The sequence below is a fragment of the Sarcophilus harrisii genome, chromosome 5 (genome assembly GCF_902635505.1).
Source record: "Sarcophilus harrisii chromosome 5, mSarHar1.11, whole genome shotgun sequence".
NCBI lineage: Eukaryota > Metazoa > Chordata > Mammalia > Dasyuromorphia > Dasyuridae > Sarcophilus > Sarcophilus harrisii.
This window is the reverse complement of record NC_045430.1, coordinates 1,616,630-1,635,684: the sequence shown is the minus strand read 5'-3', so window position 1 is coordinate 1,635,684 and position 19,055 is coordinate 1,616,630. Positions and strand designations below refer to the sequence as shown.

Sequence of the window (19,055 nt, the reverse complement as noted above, 5' to 3'; positions counted from 1 at the left end):
CAGCAGCAGCGGATGAGCACCCTCCCTGAAGTCAGGAGGACCCGAGTTCAAATCTGGTCTCAGACACTTAACACTTACTAGCTGTGGGACCCTGGGCAAGTCATTTAACCCCAATTGCCTTGCAAAAAGAAAAAAATGAAAGTGAAAATCCAGCAGTTTAGCCACAAAGGTTTATATCTTAGAATTCAGCTCAGGTCAGTAAACATTGATTTCTTTCTCTTTTTCTTCACTGTCACCTCCATTTAAAATATAATCTTCTCTACTCCATAATGAGGTCACACATTGAAACAGGGGAGAAAAGGAGGAAGGGAGAGAGAAACAGAAAGGGAATGGGAAAGGGGGCAGGGAAGAAAAAGATAATAGAGATGGGGAGGAAGGGAGAGAGGGGGAAGAGGAGAGACAGAGACACAGAAAAGCAGAGGGAGAGCCAGAGAGGAAAGAGAGACAGAGAACTAGAGAGGGAGAAGGAGAAAAGGAGAGAAATAGGGAGGACAGAGGGGGGGGGAGGAAAGAGGGAGAAAGACAGGGAAAGGAAGGAGACAGAGAGGAGAGAAACAGAAATAAAGACAGGAGAGACAGAGGACTAGAGAAGGAGTGGGAGAAAGGGAGAGAAATAGTGGGGACAGAGAGAGAGAGGGAGGAGAGAGAGAGAAAGACAGGGAAAGGAAGAAGACAGAGAGGAGAGAGAGAGGAGAGAGACAGAAATAAAGACTGGAGAGACAGAGAACTAGAGAAACAGGGAGAAACCGAGGGACACAGGAAGGAGAGGCAAAGGAATAGAGAAATCAAGGGAGACAGAGACATGGAGAGAGAGACAGGAGAGAGAGGGACAGAGAGGAGAGAGAGTTATAGAGAGACAGGGAGAGAAATAAGGAAAGAAAGACATAGAGACAGGGGAGCAGGAGAGAGAAACACAGAAATAGAGACAGAGACGGGGCAGAGAGAGGGAGGAGATGGGGAGAGACACAGAGACAGGAGAGGGAAGGACAAGGGGGAGGCAGAGGCAGGAGCAATGTGGCTCCATCAGCCCCGCAGTGGCCCCAGATGGAGGGCTGGTATCCCACCTCTGTGGCCCCCCATGTACACAAGCTGGGGAGGGACATTCTCTGGTCTCCGGGGCTCTGTCACTGTCTCTGCGGGTGCTCTTGGGGCCGTTCCATCCCCCACGGTGACCAAGGGCTCTGCGTGGAGCAAGCAGGGACTGCTCTGGCTGGCCGGGGTCCCTGGGCTGGCCGTGCTGGGCCCCAGAAGGCGGAGGGTGGGGGTCCATCTTGCTGTCATCTGTCTTAGCCATCCCTGTTTACCCCAGTGCTGGAGGGGACACACCGGGCAGGTGAGACGGGCTCCAGGGCCAGGAACATGAGAGTGCCGTTTGCTGTGGGATCCCGGGCTATGGTCTGCATCGGCAGAGGGGGTGTCTTCACCTGCAAGTTCCCCAGATCAAGAAGCCCCAGGTCTGGACCTCCCCCACCCCCAAATCATCTAACCTCCAAGACTGCTGTGCATGCAGGAGAGGAGCATCCTGAGTCAGAAGACCGGGTTCCGGGCTACTTTGGGCAAGCCACTCGTCCTCCGGGCCTCGGTTTCCCCCCCTATCCAAAGAGGGAGCTGGACCAGAGGGCCTCGGAGGTCCCTGACCCTCCCTCTGAGCCATCTCCTTTTTCCCACCGAACAGCTCAGAGTAACTGCAGGACCCAAGAGCTCTGCTGTGAGCCCCGAGGGGTGCCCCGGCTGCCTGGGTTTGCCTCAGTTTCTCCCTCTGTCACGTCCCTGGGACGGACCCCTCTCGCTGCCCTTCCTACGGCTTTGTTCTGTGCGACTGCCCTGCCAGGGGCTCCCTGTGCCTATCCAGCGCCCCATGGCCCCCGTCTTGGGGCGAGGTTGTGGCTAGAAGTGGGCGGCTTCATCTCCCACTGGGCCCGGAATGGGCAGAGGCCTGGGGTCTCACCAGTCCCGTGGGCACCCTGTGGGAGTGAGACGGACTCTGGCCCCCCAGGAAAGGCAGGGGCAGATGTTGACACAGCACCGATGGCAAACAGCGGCTTTCAATAGCGTCCGTTCGGGACGGGCCGATTCCTCCCTCTCCCTTGGCAAACACTGAGGAGAGCTGGTGCCCTGTGAGGGCCGGGGGCGCTTCCTGGAGAGGGTGCCCCGGGTTCAAGGAGAGCCGGGGGGAGGCTGCCACGGCAGAGTGGCTGAGGGAGCCCCTCGCTGGCGGAGAGCAAAGCAAACAGCGGAATGGGCCCGAGTCAATCATTAATTCCAGAGGGGCTATTGACGGGCGGGGGCTGGCACAGCCTGCCTTTGAGGTCCCGTTTTCAGCTCTCTTTCATCAGAAAGCAAACACTTGGTGGCCACTTTGGGCCGTTTGCAGGCGCTTTTGCCTCCCAGCCTGGACACCGGGAAATGCCGGCTGTCCCTGGATCAAAGGAAGAGGGGGCGGCCAGAAGAATGGGCCCTTTGCTCTGGGAGGGTCCGGCGGCGGCGGCGGCACCCAGACCAGACATAGAAAGTGAATGTGGGTGCCGGCCCCTGAGAGATGGGGTGTCCCATGTGGGGGAGGAGAGGGCTGGACCCCTGGGGGGTGGGGCAGGGTCAGGCGGAAGGAGACTGGGAACCGGCACCTGGGGCTGTGCTCAAGTACCAGGAGTTAGGCCCTTCCTGTGGCCCCTTCTCTGGCTAAATGTTCCCAAGGGCCCTGGGCTCCCCGGGGAGCACAGGCTTGGAGAGCAGGGGTGTCCGGAGCTGTCCAAGGCAGCAGGGCTGAGTCCTTCCCTGGGGGCCGGGGAGCGAGTCAGAACTCCTGCTTTGGACCAGCAGCCCCCAGCTCAGCGGCCCCCCAGGGCCTGCAGTCCCGAGTTTGGGATCCCCAGCTTGCCTCCAGAGGAGGGGACCAGGCAGGGCCAGGCGGGGCAGAGCCGGAAGCCAGGCTCAGACACAGCCCGGGGTGGGCGGCCTCCTTGTTGCAACACTCATGGCAAGTGCCATGCTGCTGAGCTGGGTCAGGATGAGTCAGCACTGCCTGCCGGGGCTGGCCGCAGGGCCCAGGGTTACTTCGAGGGGCCCGGGGTCACTGCGAGGGGCCTGGGGTTACTGCAAGGTGAGCGGTTCCCTCGGCCTTGAGCCCCACTGGTCCCGGGTCCAGAGGAGGAGGCTTCGCCAGCTTAGGGGCATGGCGCAGGAGGGAGGGTCTCAGGGCTTGTGCTCAAGACCCTCCCTCCCTCACTCCAGCACCCACAGCTTAGAGGGTAGAACAAATAAACTTGTTCATTGGGCTGGGAGGGAGCTTAGGACAGGGGGTGTCAGGGCTGGGAGGGGGCTTAGAGTAGGGGGTGTCAGGGCTGGGAGGGAGCTTAGAACAGGGGGTGTCAGAGCTGGGAGGGAGCTTAGAACAGGGGATGTCAGGACTGAAAAGGGCTGGAGAACAGGGGATGTCGGAGCTGGAAGGCAACCTAGAACAGGGAATGTCAGAGCCAAAATGGTCTTAGACACTGTTCCACCTCCTTTTATAAAAGGAGAAGCTGAGGCACCTTGACAGGAGTTGGCCGGATGAGCTCTCAGCCCCCCATCTTTGGGCTCTCCTCTCTCAGTCTGAAGCTCACTCATGGGGGTGGGTGTTGTGCTTCCCCCAGCCATGCACGTGCCATTGGGCACTGGGGGGGTTGGGGAGATGGGGGAGCTGTCCCCCTAAGCCTCACGGGAGGGAAGGGCCTGGGACACTGTCTCTCCCCCGCCTGTGTAGACAGAGCCTGACACCGTGGGCAGGGCTTAACAGATGTGCTTGTGGCTCAGTGGAAACAACGGACAAATATCCGTGAGTGAGTGCCCGAGTGGGTGAATGAGGCCCCCCAGGGCGCCCTCTCCAAGGCCCGACGGCCTGCCTCCTTTGCCTTGCCCGAGGCTCGGGGGATGGCGGGGGGCCGGGCGGGGATTGGGGAGTTGAGTCCCGGCACCCCGCTTCCCAGCCCGCTCCGCCTTTCCAGGCGTAATTAGTGAGCGCCGACGTGCGGGGCCCGTTCCCCGGTGGGCGCCCATCACCGCTGACAGATTGGGCGGGCTCCCTCGGGCGAGGGCACTCCAGCTGGAGTTAGAATAAATCCCCATTCACCCCGAAGCCAGACCCCTTCCTGGGAAAGCCTCCCGGGGTGCACGCGCCCTGCTCGCTGGCGGGCGGAGCCAGAGGCGGGGGGGGGGGGGGGGGGGGGGGGGGGGAAGTAGAGCCCACCCCCTTCTGACGTTCCCCGGCTGGCCCAGGTCCCGCGCTGGGGCAGAGCTGAGATTCGAACTCGGACCCCACGAGTACAGAAACGGAGCCTGTCTCCAGGGAAACGATTCCCGGGAATCCCGAGGAGGACCGAGGTTGAGACCGTTCCCACTTCGTCTGCAATGGCTGCTGGGGAGCTGGGCCCTCCCCCGAGCTCCCGAGCCTTCCCTTCTAGCCATGCAGTCCCGGCCTCTCTTTTTACAGCCTGGGAAACCGAGGCCCGGGGAGGGGAAGGAAGGCAGGCTCTCTCCCACGAGTAATAGGTGCTTAGGGCAGGATCCGAACCCGGGCCCCCCCTCTCCCCGGAGGGTTGCGGTCCACGGTATGACGCCCTCGGCAGCAAACGCAGAGCCAGCCACCAACGGCGGAGCGACCATCGCCGAGGAGCTCGAGTAAAAACAGCCGCGGGGGCTCCGGGCTGACTGACCCCGCTCTTTTCTGCCCCCCAGCCTCCCCTCTCCCAGCAGGGGAAGGGGGGCGTTGCTCAGCTGGCCCGGGGCGCCCCTGCTCTCCCCGCCTCGGCGAATTCTCACCTCCTCACTAAGCACCAGGAGGAGGATGTTTTACAACTGGGGGAAAGGGGGGGGGGAGAACGTTCCCTTAAAAACCATGATTTTTTCCCTTTTAAGAAAGCTTTTCTCCAAGGGTGCAAAGAGTGAGTTAAGGTGACTGGGTCATCTGTGGCCAGCAGGAGCGGGGGAGGGGAGGGGGGGAGGAAGGGGGGGAGCCGCAGCCCTGCGCTAATCTCTGAATCTGGCCAGAAAGCCCGAGTCAAGGAGCTGCTGCAGGGAAAACAATGTCCCTGTATCAGGAAACTTCCTAAAAAAGCTTCCCGGGGTAACCTGAGCTCCTGAAAAGTGATCCCAGTGGCCACCGGGACAAAGCGCCCCTTCAGAGAGCTCGGGCTCTGGGCCGGGCCTTTGTTCCAGCGCAGGGGGGGGGGCGGTTGCTCGGAGCCCCGGCGGAATGGAGACCCTGGCCCGAGAGGCTGGGGCCACTCTCTGCCCCGCTGCTTGGGCCCGAGGAGGCCTTGTCAGAGACTGCAGGGGCAGCTCCGGAGGAGGGGAGCTCTGAATGCTCACATAAATGTGAGCAAGGCCAGGGTTTGAAGGCAGAAGACTTGCTGGGGAAGGCTGGGCTCGGCCTCTCTGGGTCTCAGTTTCCTCACCTGTAAAAACAGGCGTCTGAGATCCCCAGGAAACCATGGATGTCTGCATCTTCTTCCAGGAGCTTCCAGGACCTGTTCTGGAACTTCAAGTGCCCTCCCAGCTCCGAGAACCCACATTCTATCGTTTAAGCACCGACCCGGGCTCTGACTAACTTAGAACATTGCATGTTCTAGGAGCCTTCCCAGCCTGACCTCCCCTGTTCTTAGCCCCCTCCCCCCTCACCTCAGTCCTACCATCCCATGGTCTAGGTTCCTCCTCATCTCTGACAGTCTGTTCTTGGATCCTTCTTAGTTCTGACATTCGGCATCCAGTTATAGATCATTCCTCTGTGTCAATGGGTTTAGAATATACTTGTAAAAAGTCACTATCCCTTGACAGTGTGGCTGAGCCCCCATAGCGTTCTCTGGCCCCCAAAGATGGCAGCTGCAGCGGCAGGTGGACAGTGAGCTCCAGAGGGGAATTCCTTCCTTTCCTCCCTCTCTCTCTGTCTCTGTTTTTCTCTCTGTCTCTGTGTCTGTTTTTCTCTCTGTGTGTGTGTCTGTCTCTGTCTCCATATCTTTCATTCTCTCTCTCTCTCTCTCTCTCTCTCTCTCTCTCTCTCTCTCTCTCTCTCTCTCTCTCTCTCTCTCTCTCTCTCTTTCTGTCTGTCTCTCTCTCTCTCTCTCTCTCTCTCTCTATATATATCTCATTCTCTCTCTGTCTCTATTTTTCTCTGTCTCTGGATGTCATTCTCTTTCTGCCTATCTGGATCTCTCTTTCCTTCTGTGACCTCACCCTCATTTCCTCCTAATTGACCTGTCTTCCCTAGGAGGTAGCCAGTTTTCCCACTGCGGGATGCCCCGAGGGCCAGATAGAGAGCCAGGCCCATTCTAGGTATTGAGTGATTATTTGTGGGACTAAAATCTGTGGGTCTCATTTCTTCATTCGATATGGATTTTTCCAGTGCCTTCTGGGTGCAGCGCTCAGGGGCTGAGGTGCCCGCGGCCTCAGGGAGCCTCCGTTCCAGGAGAGGGGACACATAAACAATAGAACAATGAACAATGATTTTCCGCACCGCTTTCAGTGGGAGAACTGCAGGTGATGGGGAGCCCCGGGGTTTCCTCAGGTGTCCGGGAGAGGTTGTCTCTCCTGCAGTCTCTCCTGGGAATGCCCTTGAATTTGGGTCTGAAGAAAAGGGATTTTGCGTAAACTTCCACTAGATGTCACTCTGTGGCTGTGAAAGCTGACGGGCAGGTCTGGCCTGAAAGTCAAGGCTTTGCCGTGGGTGTCCGAAGCTCAGTGAACTCTCCCCTGTGAACTCTCTCAGTTCTTCCACCTCCGGATGCCCTGGCCTTTGGGGACTGGAGAGCTGCCAACTGACGGGTCAGCAGAGGGCAGGCAGGATCAGACCCCAGGTCCTCTGCCTCCAAAGCTGGCGCTTGTGCCTTCTCCCCAGGCCTCCTAGCATTGGGATTCTTTGCTTGTCCATGCAGCCTTATTGGGGCATTCTGGGAAAGGGACCCTGCCCTGGGCTTACATGGCTGTGGAAACTCCAGGGTGTGGAGCACTTGTCCTGGGCACCAGACATGGGACTTCCTGGCTCCCAAGCCAGCTCCCAGCCACTCTGTACAGTGTCAGTGTATTTCCCAGGCTGCATAGGGGCTTCTTTTCTGCCAGAAGTCCCCTGACGTTCTTGAGGGGATGAAAGGGACCCAGGGCTCTCAGAGGTGCTGCTGGGGGAACGCAGGCTCTGCTGAGGTCCCACTGAGTTGGAAATGCCACGCGCTGAATAGAGCTCAAGGACCAGCGCTCCCAGCCCAGCCCTGCACCCACCGGCTGGGCAGTCTTGGACTCTCCTTTTTCTGCACCCCAGTTTTCCCTGTAAACGAGAGCACCTGCCACTCCAAGGAGCAGCAGCACAGATTTATTCCCTAAATTTGCTTGACAGTACCCAAAGTTTGGTTCTCAGGGCATGGCTGCTCCCCTCCCCCATTTCATCTTCTCATTTGTGAAGGGATTATCACCTGCTTCACAGAGCAGAGAAATCAGGACTTCTTGGAGCCCTGGAGGTCAAAGGTGTTTGTGATCAAGTGCTCCGATGGTTAGCCTTGAGAAAAACTACAAGCCTCCTGCCCAGTCAGGAGCAATCTGGCTTCTCCAGACTTCACACGCGCTGAGCTTCATCCCAACTGGCCACTCCGGCAATTTGGGAGATAGAAGGTGGGGGCCTGGCAATGGAAAGAACTGAGTTCAAATCCAGCCTGATACTTACTAGCTGTGTGACCCTAGGTACTCCTCTACTTCTGCCTGCCTCAGTTTCCCCACGTTCCAAATGGGGATAAAAGTAACACCAAATGAGATGATATTTGTAAAGTGTTTTGCAAACCATATACAGTTCTCCTCCTCCTCCTCCTCCTCCTCCTCCTCGTCCTCCTCCTCCTCCTCCTCCTCTTCCTCATCCTCCAACAAATTCATCATTATCTAAATATGATTATCTGGCCTGTGACTCCATCTCTTCCCGTGCTTGGAATCCTTAGTGCCTCTTTCTCCAGGAAGCTTCCCTTGTTCTGTCTAGTTATTAGTGTTCACTCCTCTCAAATGCTTCTTTGTGTCCAAGGGGGCTCCCGGATGGAATGGAAGTTCCCTGAAGGCAGTGCCCCACTTGCATTTTGTTGTGTCCCCAGCACCTAGGACAGCGCAGTAGGGCCTTTCAGGATGAATACAACCCCAAGAGCAAGAAGCTAATCAACCCTTATGAATTTCTTGGTCTCTCTAAATCTTGTCCTGGCACAATGGGATGCTTCCAGAGGGCATGTGCTCAAGTCCATGTGCCAGGGAGGTGACAGCGTGCCAATCTATGCACAACCTCTCCTGCTCCACCGTTGCCAGCCTTCTCCCCCCATTCATTTGCTTATAGTCTGCATTTATTTCCCTTGGCTTGTTTTGCCTTAAGATTGTATGTTCCTGAAGTCATGGGCTATTTTATCTCCCTGTGTTCTGGCACACAGATGCTGATTGAAGAATGATTTGGGTTTGATTTCTCCCACTGTCCCTCACTTCCCTGAAGCAAGACCCACCTCTCTCTGGGCCTCAGTTTCCTCATCTGTAAAAGGAAAGACTTGGATTGGATGAGCTGGAAGATCCCCTTCGAGCATGTCAAACATGCCTAAGGGTGGAAGAATTGAGGAGTTAAGTGAAACAAGTCCAGCCACCCGACTCAGCTTAGGGCTACCTCCCATACCTAGACAGGCTGAGAAGGCTCATTCCAAAGGCTTTTATTTCAGTCAATCAATCAATCGCAGGCTTTGGACCCAGTGAGAAATCCCTGGGAGTGCCAGTTGCCCAGGTATTGTACTGGGATTGGTTGAGGAACCAGTCGTGCCCCTAGGGATCAACAGCAATTAAGTGATATTATTCCAAAGCCCCTGTGGAGTAACTCTTGTGGAGAAGCTGACTGGGAGTATGGGGTGGGGAGAAGAAGCACTGGCCCTGGCCCTAGGTCTCCCTCCTTCCCTTACTGTTGGCTAGAGGACCTGGTGAGCTTTGAAGGTTCCGGAAGATTTGGGGTTTCCCAGCAGCAACGGCAGAGGATGTGATTTGGAAGGCAAATCCATGCCTTTGCAAAGCCCTTTATACCTAAGGGGAGCCTCCCACAGAGTAGAGAAAGGAACCATCCACTGCCCCTCTGCCATATGTGCTTTCTACTCCTTCCCCTGGACTCTCTACCCTGGGGAGATGTGTCCCAAATTTGGGGAGGGGTTATGTCCTATAGTAGCCCTTCTTACTGAATCACTTTAGTAAATGTCCCTTTCTAAAAATGGATAGTCTAGCTGACCCATAATGGGGACAGGAAGCACTCACACTGGTAGGGCTTGAGCCATAGCACTAGAAAAAACAAAGCCCGCTCCCCTCCACTTCTCAGAACCAGCCCTAGAAGCCTAAGGAGATTTAGCTCTGGGCTCCTGACTTGTCAGAGACAGTAGGGGCTGGAGAGTAAACGGAAAGCATGAGCTATACAACAATATTCACTCTTAAACACAGGGTCCTTGATTCCCAGACCCAAACACAAGGGCCCCTGATTCCCAACCCCAAGCACAGGGACCCCTGATTCCCAACCCCAAGCACAGGGGCCCCTGATTCCCAGACTCAAGTACAGGGGCCCCTGATTCCCAGCCCCAACCTGGAGGAGAATATTTGTCTCAGGAATAATGAGTCAAGATGCATGTGTAGGGGAGAGCAGGGCGGGCTGAAGGAGAAGGCAGTCAGTATCTGATGGAGCGCTCAACTCCCTTAGATGAGGAGGAAGAGGAGGGGGAAAAGGAGGGGGACTAGAATAGGAGAACTAGGAGGAGAAAGGGAGAACCGTTCTGGAGGAGGGCTGGCAGAGAGGAGGGTGGAGACAGGAAGCATCCCAGGTGTCGGGAAAGCTACGTGGGCTCCAGCTCCCGGGCAGAGAGGGGACAAGCAGGCTGTTTCGGAGGGAGCTGCTGCAGGAGGGGGACGCAGGCGCGCGCTCAGGCCCCTTCCCCACACCTGGCGCTCCGCTGCCCGGCTCTTCCCCGGAGGGAGAAGCAGCCTCCGCTTAAGTCACGACCACACTGACTCCTCCAGCCAGAGCCGGAAGGGGCCTTGGAGCTCTCTGTGTCCCCCTCCTTGCTTTCCCTAGGAAACTGAGGCCCAGGACGGGAGGGAGCAGCGGAGCTGGGCGGAGGCCCGCGTCTCCGGCCCCCGAGCTGCGGCTGTCCGCCGCCCAAAGCCTCTGGGAACTGAGCGCAGACCTCTCCCAGCTGCGCGGGGCGAGGTCTCGCCCTCCGGGCGTCTGGCCGAGCCACCTGCCTCCTCACCCGGAGCAGGGAGGAAGACACAACAACATTTTGGTTGGTTGGTTGTTTTTTCTTCCCAGTAACGTGTAAAAACAATTTTAAAAAGCTATTTTATTTGTTCATTTTTAAGATTTTGAGCTCCAGTCTTCCTCTCCCAAACAATCGGCTCTAGGTGATACTCGGGATACCCGGGGAGGGAGAGCGAAAAAAAGGCGGGACAAGAGCCCTGGTTTCCATTTCCAGCCTACACCTCCCTTCCTCTGGGCGTTTAGGGGCTGCCGGCTCTTTTGGCCAAGGCCACGCCCCTCCCCTTCTCTGGGCGCTGGGGACCCCACGGATTACTCTTCTTTCCCTCCACGATCTCTCTCAATCTCGCACAGGCACAAGGGAGCAGCTCTTTGCTGCTTAAAAGATGCCCAAGTCTCCCCCAGCTTTCTTTCCCCAGCCGGGAGCGGCTACTGTGCGCATCTGCCCGATCCTTTTCGGGGACCGCCGCCCAGGTGGAACCTCCGGGGGCTGGGGGCTTCGCCGTCCGCGGGGCAGATCGGGAAGGATGCTGCTTTTTCCGGAGAGCCGCGCGCGGCACCTCGAGTCCCATCTGTCCTTTCGTGGGGGAGTGTGACTTATCCGACTAGAATGAGTGAACCCGCCCCCCTCCTTCCAGTCCTGGTCATTTTCAGTCCTTGGATCCCCAACAGATGAAGGAGTCAAAGGTCCCCCACTTGTGGTAAAAATGTTTTCTGTGATCAACAACCCAACCTATTCCAACCCTTCATTCCAATGAATGAACTAAATATGTTAAAAACATCTTTTTGGTCATGGATTTGGAAGGTTCTGGGGGAAAGCGCTGGTTACCGAGCGGGAGGGTTCCAGTCTCATTCCCTGGCAGCTCAACTTGCTATTTCTCAGCTGCCGCCTTTTAAAAGGAAGGAGGGGAGGGAGGAAGAATGGGGGGAGGGTGGAAGGGAGGGAGGGGGGGGAAGGGAGGGAGTTAGAAAGGAAGACAGGGAGGAAGAAAGGAAGGGAAGGAGGGAGAAAGAAAGGAAGGGAGGGAGGGAGAAAGAAAGGAAGGGAGGGAGGGAGAAAGAAAGGAAGGGAGGGAGGGAGGAAGAAAGGAAGGGAGGAGGGAGGAAGAAGAAAAGAAGGAGGGAGGAAGAAGGAGGGAGGGGAAGAAGGGAGGAGGGAGGGAGGAGTAAAGAAGAAAGAAGGAGGAGGGAGAAGGAGGGAGGAGGGAAGAAGGGAGGAAGAAGGGAGGGAGGGAGGAGGGAGGAAGAAAGGAAGGGAAGGAGGGAGGAAGAAAGGAAGAGAGGGAGGAAGAAAGGAAGGGAAGGAGGGAGGAAGAAAGGAAGAGAGGGAGGAAGAAAGGGAGGGAGGGAGGAAAGAAGAAAAGAAGGGAGGGAGGGGGGAGGCAGGGAGGGAGGAAAGAAGAAGAGTCCGACACCTCCGCGACCCCAGGCCTCAGGGTCCCACGAGCATGTGCCCAGCCCTCGGCGCTCGGCCGCTTCCCGCGGGAGCTGCTGGTGCCTGAGCTGGCCCGGGGACCGCCCAGTGCACTCAGCCCGGGCTACCTGCCGCCCGACCTTCCCTAGAGGCTTCCAAGCTCTCTGGGCGGGGCCCAGCCACTGGCGAAGCACAGCCTGGGGAGGGGGCGGGGCTGAGAATCTGGGGCGTCCTTCAGGGGGCGGGACTCCAGAAACGCAATACTGCGGATTCGGCGTTTAGGCCGTTGGGGCGGGGCCCGGACTCCGGCCCGTGCAAGGGGCGAGGACGAGGGAGCAGATTGGCTGGCGCTGGCGAGGCTGAAAAGGCGGGACGGGAAAGGAGGCCGTCGGGGATTGGCGGCGGAGACCTTGGGGGTGGGATTCAAACCTGGAAGGATGCGGCGGAGGAAGAAGAGCGAGATGCTTGATTGGGGGAAAGTCCGTTGGGGCGGGACCGGAGCCGCCCAGGAGGCGGGCCCTAAGCCGGCAGCGTACAGCGGATTGGAGGGAAGGCCCTTATGGGGCGGTTCCCTGAGCCCAGGGACCGCCCTTCCGCGAAAGATGGCGGCGCCCAGTGAGACGTCGGGCCGAGCGGGGTTCAGCTCCGGGCCGATGCAGGCGTCGCTGGAGGAGCTGGAAACCGACGACGAGCCGGAGAAGCAGCTGGAACGTCTGCACGAGATCATGGAGCTGCTCCGCGAACAGCACCTAACGGGGCCGGCGGGGGCGGTGTCAGGGGAGCTGGGGAGAGAAGGGGAGGGGGCCTGGGCCAGGAACCGCGCGGTCCCAGCCCTCCGGCCCGACACCCTGCTCAAGCCCCTCCGGCTGGCACCCTGTTCTGCTCCCTCCGCTTTGACATCCCTGTGCAGCCCTCCCGGCTCCGACATCCCCTGTTCTAAGGTCCCTCCCACCTCTGACATCTCCTGTTCTAAGCCCCCTCCCGAGCCCTGACACCCCCTGCTCTAAGCCCCCTCAGCCCGGCACCCCTGTTTCTAAGCCCCTCCGGCTCCAACCCCCTGTTCTGACCCCCCCGGCCCGACACCCTGCTGGGCCCCTCGGCCCGACACCCTGTTCAGCCCCCTCCGGCCTGACCCCCTGTTCTAAGGTCCCTCCCACCTCTGACATCTCCTGTTCTAAGCCCCCTCCCGAGCCCTGACACCCCCTGCTCTAAGCCTCCTCCCCGACACCCTGCTCTAAGCCTCCTCCCGGCCCCGACATCCCCTGTTCTGGCCCCCCCGGCTCCAACACCCCTGTTCTAAGCCCCTCCAGCCCGACAACCCCTTTCCTGCCCCCCCCGGACACCCCTGTTCCTAGCCCCTCCGGCTCCCATCCCTGTTCTAAGCCCCTCCCGGCCCCGACACTGTTCGCCCCTCCCGGCTCCGACACCCCTGTTCTAAGCCCCCTCCCGGCCCCGACACCCCCTGTTCTAAGCCCCTCCCGGCCCCGACACCCCCTGTTCTAAGCCCCTCCCGGCTCCAACACCCCTGTTCCAGCCCTCCCGGCTCCGACACCCTGTTCAAGCCTCCGCCCCGACACCCCTGTTCTAAGCCCCTCCCGCACCCCTGTTCTAAGCCTCCTGCCCCGCACCCCTGTTCTAAGCCCCTCCAGCTCGCCCCTGTTCTAAGCCCTCCCAGCTCTGACATCCCTGTTCTAAGCCCCCTCCCAGCTCTGACATCCCCTGTTCTAAGCCCCCTCCCAGCAGTGACATTTCTTGTGCTGACTGGAATGAAATGAAGATGGCTTGGACCTGCTGGCATTTGTTATTCCTTATTTGTTATTGTTATTGCCATTAATTGTCCCTCTAGAATTCCTGGGTCTGGGGTGGTTCCCCTCCCCGTGGCTGCTCCGGGTCCCGCTTTCCCCTTTTCCATGGGCCTGCTCCTGGTGCGTTGGGAGCCTCCGTTTCTCCTTTTTCCAAGGGTGGCTCCCCCGCCTTTGCCCCCTGAGTGCTGTGCATTGCTCAGGAGAGGGGTCCAGGCTCTCCCTCTCCCTGAGCCCATCCTGATGCCATCTCTGCTCTCACCAATAGGCACCGTCCATTTGCTTGGCAGGAAGTGGCCTGAGGGGCTCCCGGAGATGGGTGGGGAGGCTGTTACCTTCTATTGGGAGAGCTCCTGGGGGAAGGAATGCCCTTCACCCAGGGATGGCAGCGTGAGCAGCTGTGTGCTGCGTAGGAGATCCTTCCGAAGGCTCTTTTCTTCCCTCCCTCCCTCAGGACTTTGTCCCAGCTCCCCGCCTTGACCCCTGAACTGTCAGGTGACATGCCCCAGAAGTGGGCTTGAACATCGGGGAGGGAGGGACGGAGGCTTTGCTGTCTAACCACTGTGCCGCACTACTTCTGTTTAGCTGTCATTTCCCATTTGAATGGTTGGCTTCATTTTGACGGGGATGGTGGATTCTATTGTTCTCTCTGTTGTTTCATCAATTATTCTATCAGCCTACTCAGATTTGTTAAAATTTTTATTCAGGTTTTTAATATCCAAAGACTAGAATTCTGCCAGAATAGGCCTGGAATTAAACTAAACACAAACAGATTTCTCTGGCTACTGTAGTGGCATTCCCAGCCCATGGGCCTGGCACTGGCTTGCAGAGGTGTGAACAGGGTAGTCCCTGCCTTCAAGGGGATGACAGCCCTCCCAGGCAACAAACCTTCAAACACCCATCTGAAGTTATTCCGAGGTGACTTGGACAGTGGGGTGAAGACAAGGTGCTAGCCGGGGCACAAGGGTTGGGCTGCAGAGAAAACTAGGCACTCTGAGAAGTGGATGCAAAGGGGAGGTGCTTTCTGGGAATGGGAGAGTGGGTAAAGGCACAAAGGTGGTGAGTGGGAGAGTGTGTGAAAGCCAGAGCCAGCAGATCATCAAATAAGCACGTGGTTGTGATGTGTAATAAGGTGAGAAACCAGCCCATGGCCTCCCAAGGCAGCCATTGCTACTGCAGCATGATTTAAATGTGAGGGAAATTTTGGATGGATGGATGGATGCATGATAGGTAAATATGATGGATGGTTGGATGGATAGATGATGGAAGAATAGGTGGAAAGATGGGTGAGTAGATGATGGAAGGCTGGATGGATAGATAATGGATGGAAGGCTGGGTGGATAGATGATAAATGGATGGATGGATAGATAATGGAAGGCTGGAAGAATAAATGATGCATGGAAGGATGCATGGGTAGATGATGGAAGGCTGGATGGATAGATGATAGACAAGAAGATGGGTGAATAGATGACAGATGGAAGGATAGATGATAGATGGATGGATGAATAGATAATGGAAGGCTGGATGGATAGATAATGGGTGGATAGATGATGGATGGAAAGCTGGATAGATAGATGATAAATGGATGGATAAATAATGGAAGACTGGAAGAATAAATGATTCATGGAAGGATGCATGGGTAGATGATGGACGGAAGGATGAATGGATAGATGATGGAAGGATAGGTGGAATGATAGGTGAGTAGATGATGGAAGGCTGGATGAATAGATGATAGACAAGAAGATGGATGAATAGATGACAGATGGAAGGATAGATGATAGAGGATGGATGAATAGATAATGGAAGGCTGGATGGATAGATAATGGGTGGATAGATGATGGATGAAAAGCTGGATAGATGATAAATGGATGGATGGATAAATAATGGAAGGCTGGAAGAATAAATGATGCATGGAAGGATGCATGGGTAGATGATGGAAGGCTGGATGGATAGATGATAGACAGGAAGATGGGTGAATAGATGACAGATGGAAGGATAGATGATAGATGGATGGATGAAAGAAATGGGGTGGATGGATAGATAATGGGTGGATAGATGATGGATGGAAAGCTGGATAGATAGATGATAAATGGATGGATAAATAATGGAAGACTGGAAGAATAAATGATTCATGGAAGGATGCATGGGTAGATGATGAACGGAAGGATGAATGGATAGATGATGGAAGGATAGGTGGAATGATGGGTAGGGGATGGAAGGCGGAGAAAGAGATAAAAAGAAGATAAGAATAGATGAAAAGGAAGGAAGATGGATAGATGATAGATGGGGATGGATAGATAATGGGTGATAGATGATGGTGGAAGGCGGATGGACAGAAAACAAGAAGATGGATGAATAGATACAGATGGAAGGATAGATGATAGAGGATGGATGAATAGAAAGGAAGGCTGGCTGGATAGATAATGGGTGGATAGATGATGGATGAAAAGCTGGATAGATGATAAATGGATGGATGGATAAATAATGGAAGGCTGGAAGAATAAATGATACATGGAAGGATGCATGGGTAGATGATGGAAGGCTGGATGGATAGATAGATGATAGACAGGAAGATGGGTGAATAGATGACAGATGGAAGGATAGATGATAGATGGATGGATGAATAGATAATGGAAGGCTGGATGGATAGATAATGGGTGGATAGATGATGGATGGAAAGCTGGATAGATAGATGATAAATGGATGGATAAATAATGGAAGACTGGAAGAATAAATGATTCATGGAAGGATGCATGGGTAGATGATGAACGGAAGGATGAATGGATAGATGATGGAAGGATAGGTGGAATGATGGGTGAGTAGATGATGGAAGGCTGGATGAATAGATGATAGACAAGAAGATGGATGAATAGATGACAGATGGAAGGATAGATGGATAGATGATAGATGGGTGGATGGATAGATAATGGGTGGATAGATGATGGTGGAAGGCTGGATGGACAGATGATAGACAAGAAGATGGATGAATAGATGACAGATGGAAGGATAGATGATAGATGGATGGATGAATAGATAATGGAAGGCTGGCTGGATAGATAATGGGTGGATAGATGATGGATGAAAAGCTGGATAGATGATAAATGGATGGATGGATAAATAATGGAAGGCTGGAAGAATAAATGATGCATGGAAGGATGCATGGGTAGATGATGGACAGAAGGATGAATGGATAGATGATGGAAGGATAGGTGGAATGATGGGTGAGTAGATGATGGAAGGCTGGATGAATAGATGATAGACAAGAAGATGGATGAATAGATGACAGATGGAAGGATAGATGATAGATAGATGGATGGATAGATAGATAATGGAAGGCTGGATGGATAGATAATAGGTGGATAGATGATGGTGGAAGGCTGGATGGATAGATGATAGACAGGAAGATGGATGAATAGATGAGAGATGGAAGGACAGATGGATAGATGATGGATAGGTGGATGGATGGCTAGATAATGAAAGGCTGGCTGGACAGATGATAGAATGGATGAATAGATGACAGATGGAAGGATGGATAGATAGGTGATAGATGGATGAAAGAATAGATAGATGATGGATGGGTGGATAGAACATTAATTAAGTGCTTTTGGTAGGCTGGGCACTGCTCTGCCCCCAAACTTGTCTCTGTATTTCACCCAGGACTCAGCCAGAACCATTGTCATTCCTTTTCTATTTGACAACTTTAGAGTCCCTGAGGGCAGCTGTTGTGGGCCTGGCAGCCATCCCTTCTCTGGGCTGATGGTTGCTGTCCCTCAGCTGCTTCTGTAAAGGCCCCTGGTGTGGCTCTCAGGACAGGTCCCAGCAAGGTGGATGTGGGAGAGTGCTGGGAGGTTCCCAGGGTGGAAGGGAAGAGAGCACTTTGTTGTGAATTGGCAGCTGTGGGTGGCCTGTGCCGGGAGGTGCTCTATGGGGCACCTGAGGATGAAAGGATAAGGACGCTTCGTCTCTGTCATGGGGGCCTTGAGCTCCCAGGAAGCTGGGCACTTCCTCTAGTGGCTCTGTTGGAGGTGGGGAGAGGGCAGGGGCAGCCCTGCTATCACACGCGCACACACACACACACACAAACACACACACACACACACACACACCCCTTTCTCTTCCCCTTCTGTGTCTTTGGGCCTATCCTCGGCGAGGGAGGTGTTACTTGCTGTCTGCAGCAGAGCCCAGCGTGCCTGCCCAGGACTCCTCTGTCCATAGCAGGGAGGGATACAGAGGCCTCTGTTTGGGAGCTCTGCTGCAGTTCTGGGCTCCTGTTTTCTCCCAAGAAAACAATCTCCCCATCTGAAAATCAGCTGTAAGAGGAGACGAGTTGTTCAGTGCATTGTCCCTGGCGATGAGCACCGGGGGCCGCCAGCCTCCCCTCATTTTCATCTCGGCCAGACAGGGCTCTTCTCTATTTCCCAGGGTCTGGCGGAGTCAGATGTGTGAAGGGGAGTCGCTGGCTGAGACGGAGCCAGAAGAAATGGCAATGAGGTCGGAGGAGGCCGCAAGGTTGTGCCCTGGGGAATATCAATTCTTCTAATGGGCTGGGCCTCCCTGCCCTTGTCCATTGAAGTCTGTGGGGTCAAGACACCTGAGCATTCTGATTGCTGCAATGGCTGAGTATCTTCTTCCCCCTAACGCTGAATTTGAGAGCTCTGTATTCCCAGGCCCCCTCAGAGCCCTGCACAGGGCTCTCTGCAGGCTCTTTTCTAAGCTCTGTGGCTCTTTGGCTTCTTGGGTCCGGTGTGCCATTGAGACCTGCCCCTCAGCAGAGGCTGCTGGGATCAGGTCAGATCAGACTGGGGGATAGGCAGGGCCATTGGAAGCCGTCTTCTGTGAGCTTTGGAGGGAGCGACTTGTGTCAGTGTTGCCTGTCGAGTCTGATTGCTTGGGGAAGAATTCATGGGTTCCCAGGATGAACTGCCAACCTTGGAGTTCCTTGGAACTCCACGGAAGAGCCGTGGGAGACGCTCTGGTGACGTAATCCAAGGCTGCAGCCGAAGAAATCCTGATAAAACCAGGTGCTTTGGGTGGCCAGGTGATTGGGCTCTCATGATGGCGCCCACCAGATTCCCGTCTCCAAAAGAAGCACCAGGATGCTCGGCATTGAAAACCAGCGAGCTTTCAGGATCTGTCTTCATTTCCCCGATCTTCGGGGTTTCAGAGAATCACAGGATTTAGAGATCAGCCCTCTGGCCCTGCCCCTTCTTGGACAGGTCAGGACACCGAGGCTGCTGAGGGGGCGAGGGAGAACAGAGCAGAGCTGCGATTCGGGGCCAGGTCTCCTGACGCCAAGTGCCCTGTGCTTTGCTTTTTCCTTTTGCTAAATTGAGAAGTTTGTACCTTGAAAAGATCTGTGGTTTGTTGAATCATTGTGACTGCTGCCACCACTCAGAGCCCCTGCGTGGCCTCATGGGGTGCCTGAGCCAGAATCCCTCTCCTTTGACTGATCTCCTGACAACGTACGTCTCCCAGGAGTCTGGGGCCGACCTTTCAGCGGCAGAATCCCAGAGCTTTTGGGCCCAGAGGGAGCGGGAGGGTCTCAGAGCTCTTCTCAGGTGGGGCAGACTCAGCTCAG

The 19,055-nt window shown here is 55.7% G+C and overlaps 1 protein-coding gene across 1 annotated transcript in view; it reads left to right on the top strand.

Annotated features, from left to right (window-relative positions):
• The first annotated feature begins 12,014 nt into the window (after positions 1–12,014).
• ATXN10 (ataxin 10) overlaps positions 12,015–19,055 on the top strand; it is a 70,727-nt gene continuing 63,686 nt past the window's right edge. Inside the window, exon 1 of the mRNA XM_031940746.1 lies at positions 12,015–12,425. Within this exon, the coding sequence (XP_031796606.1) occupies positions 12,113–12,425 (313 nt within the window). The 5' untranslated portion in view covers positions 12,015–12,112. The remainder of the gene's footprint in view (positions 12,426–19,055) is intronic.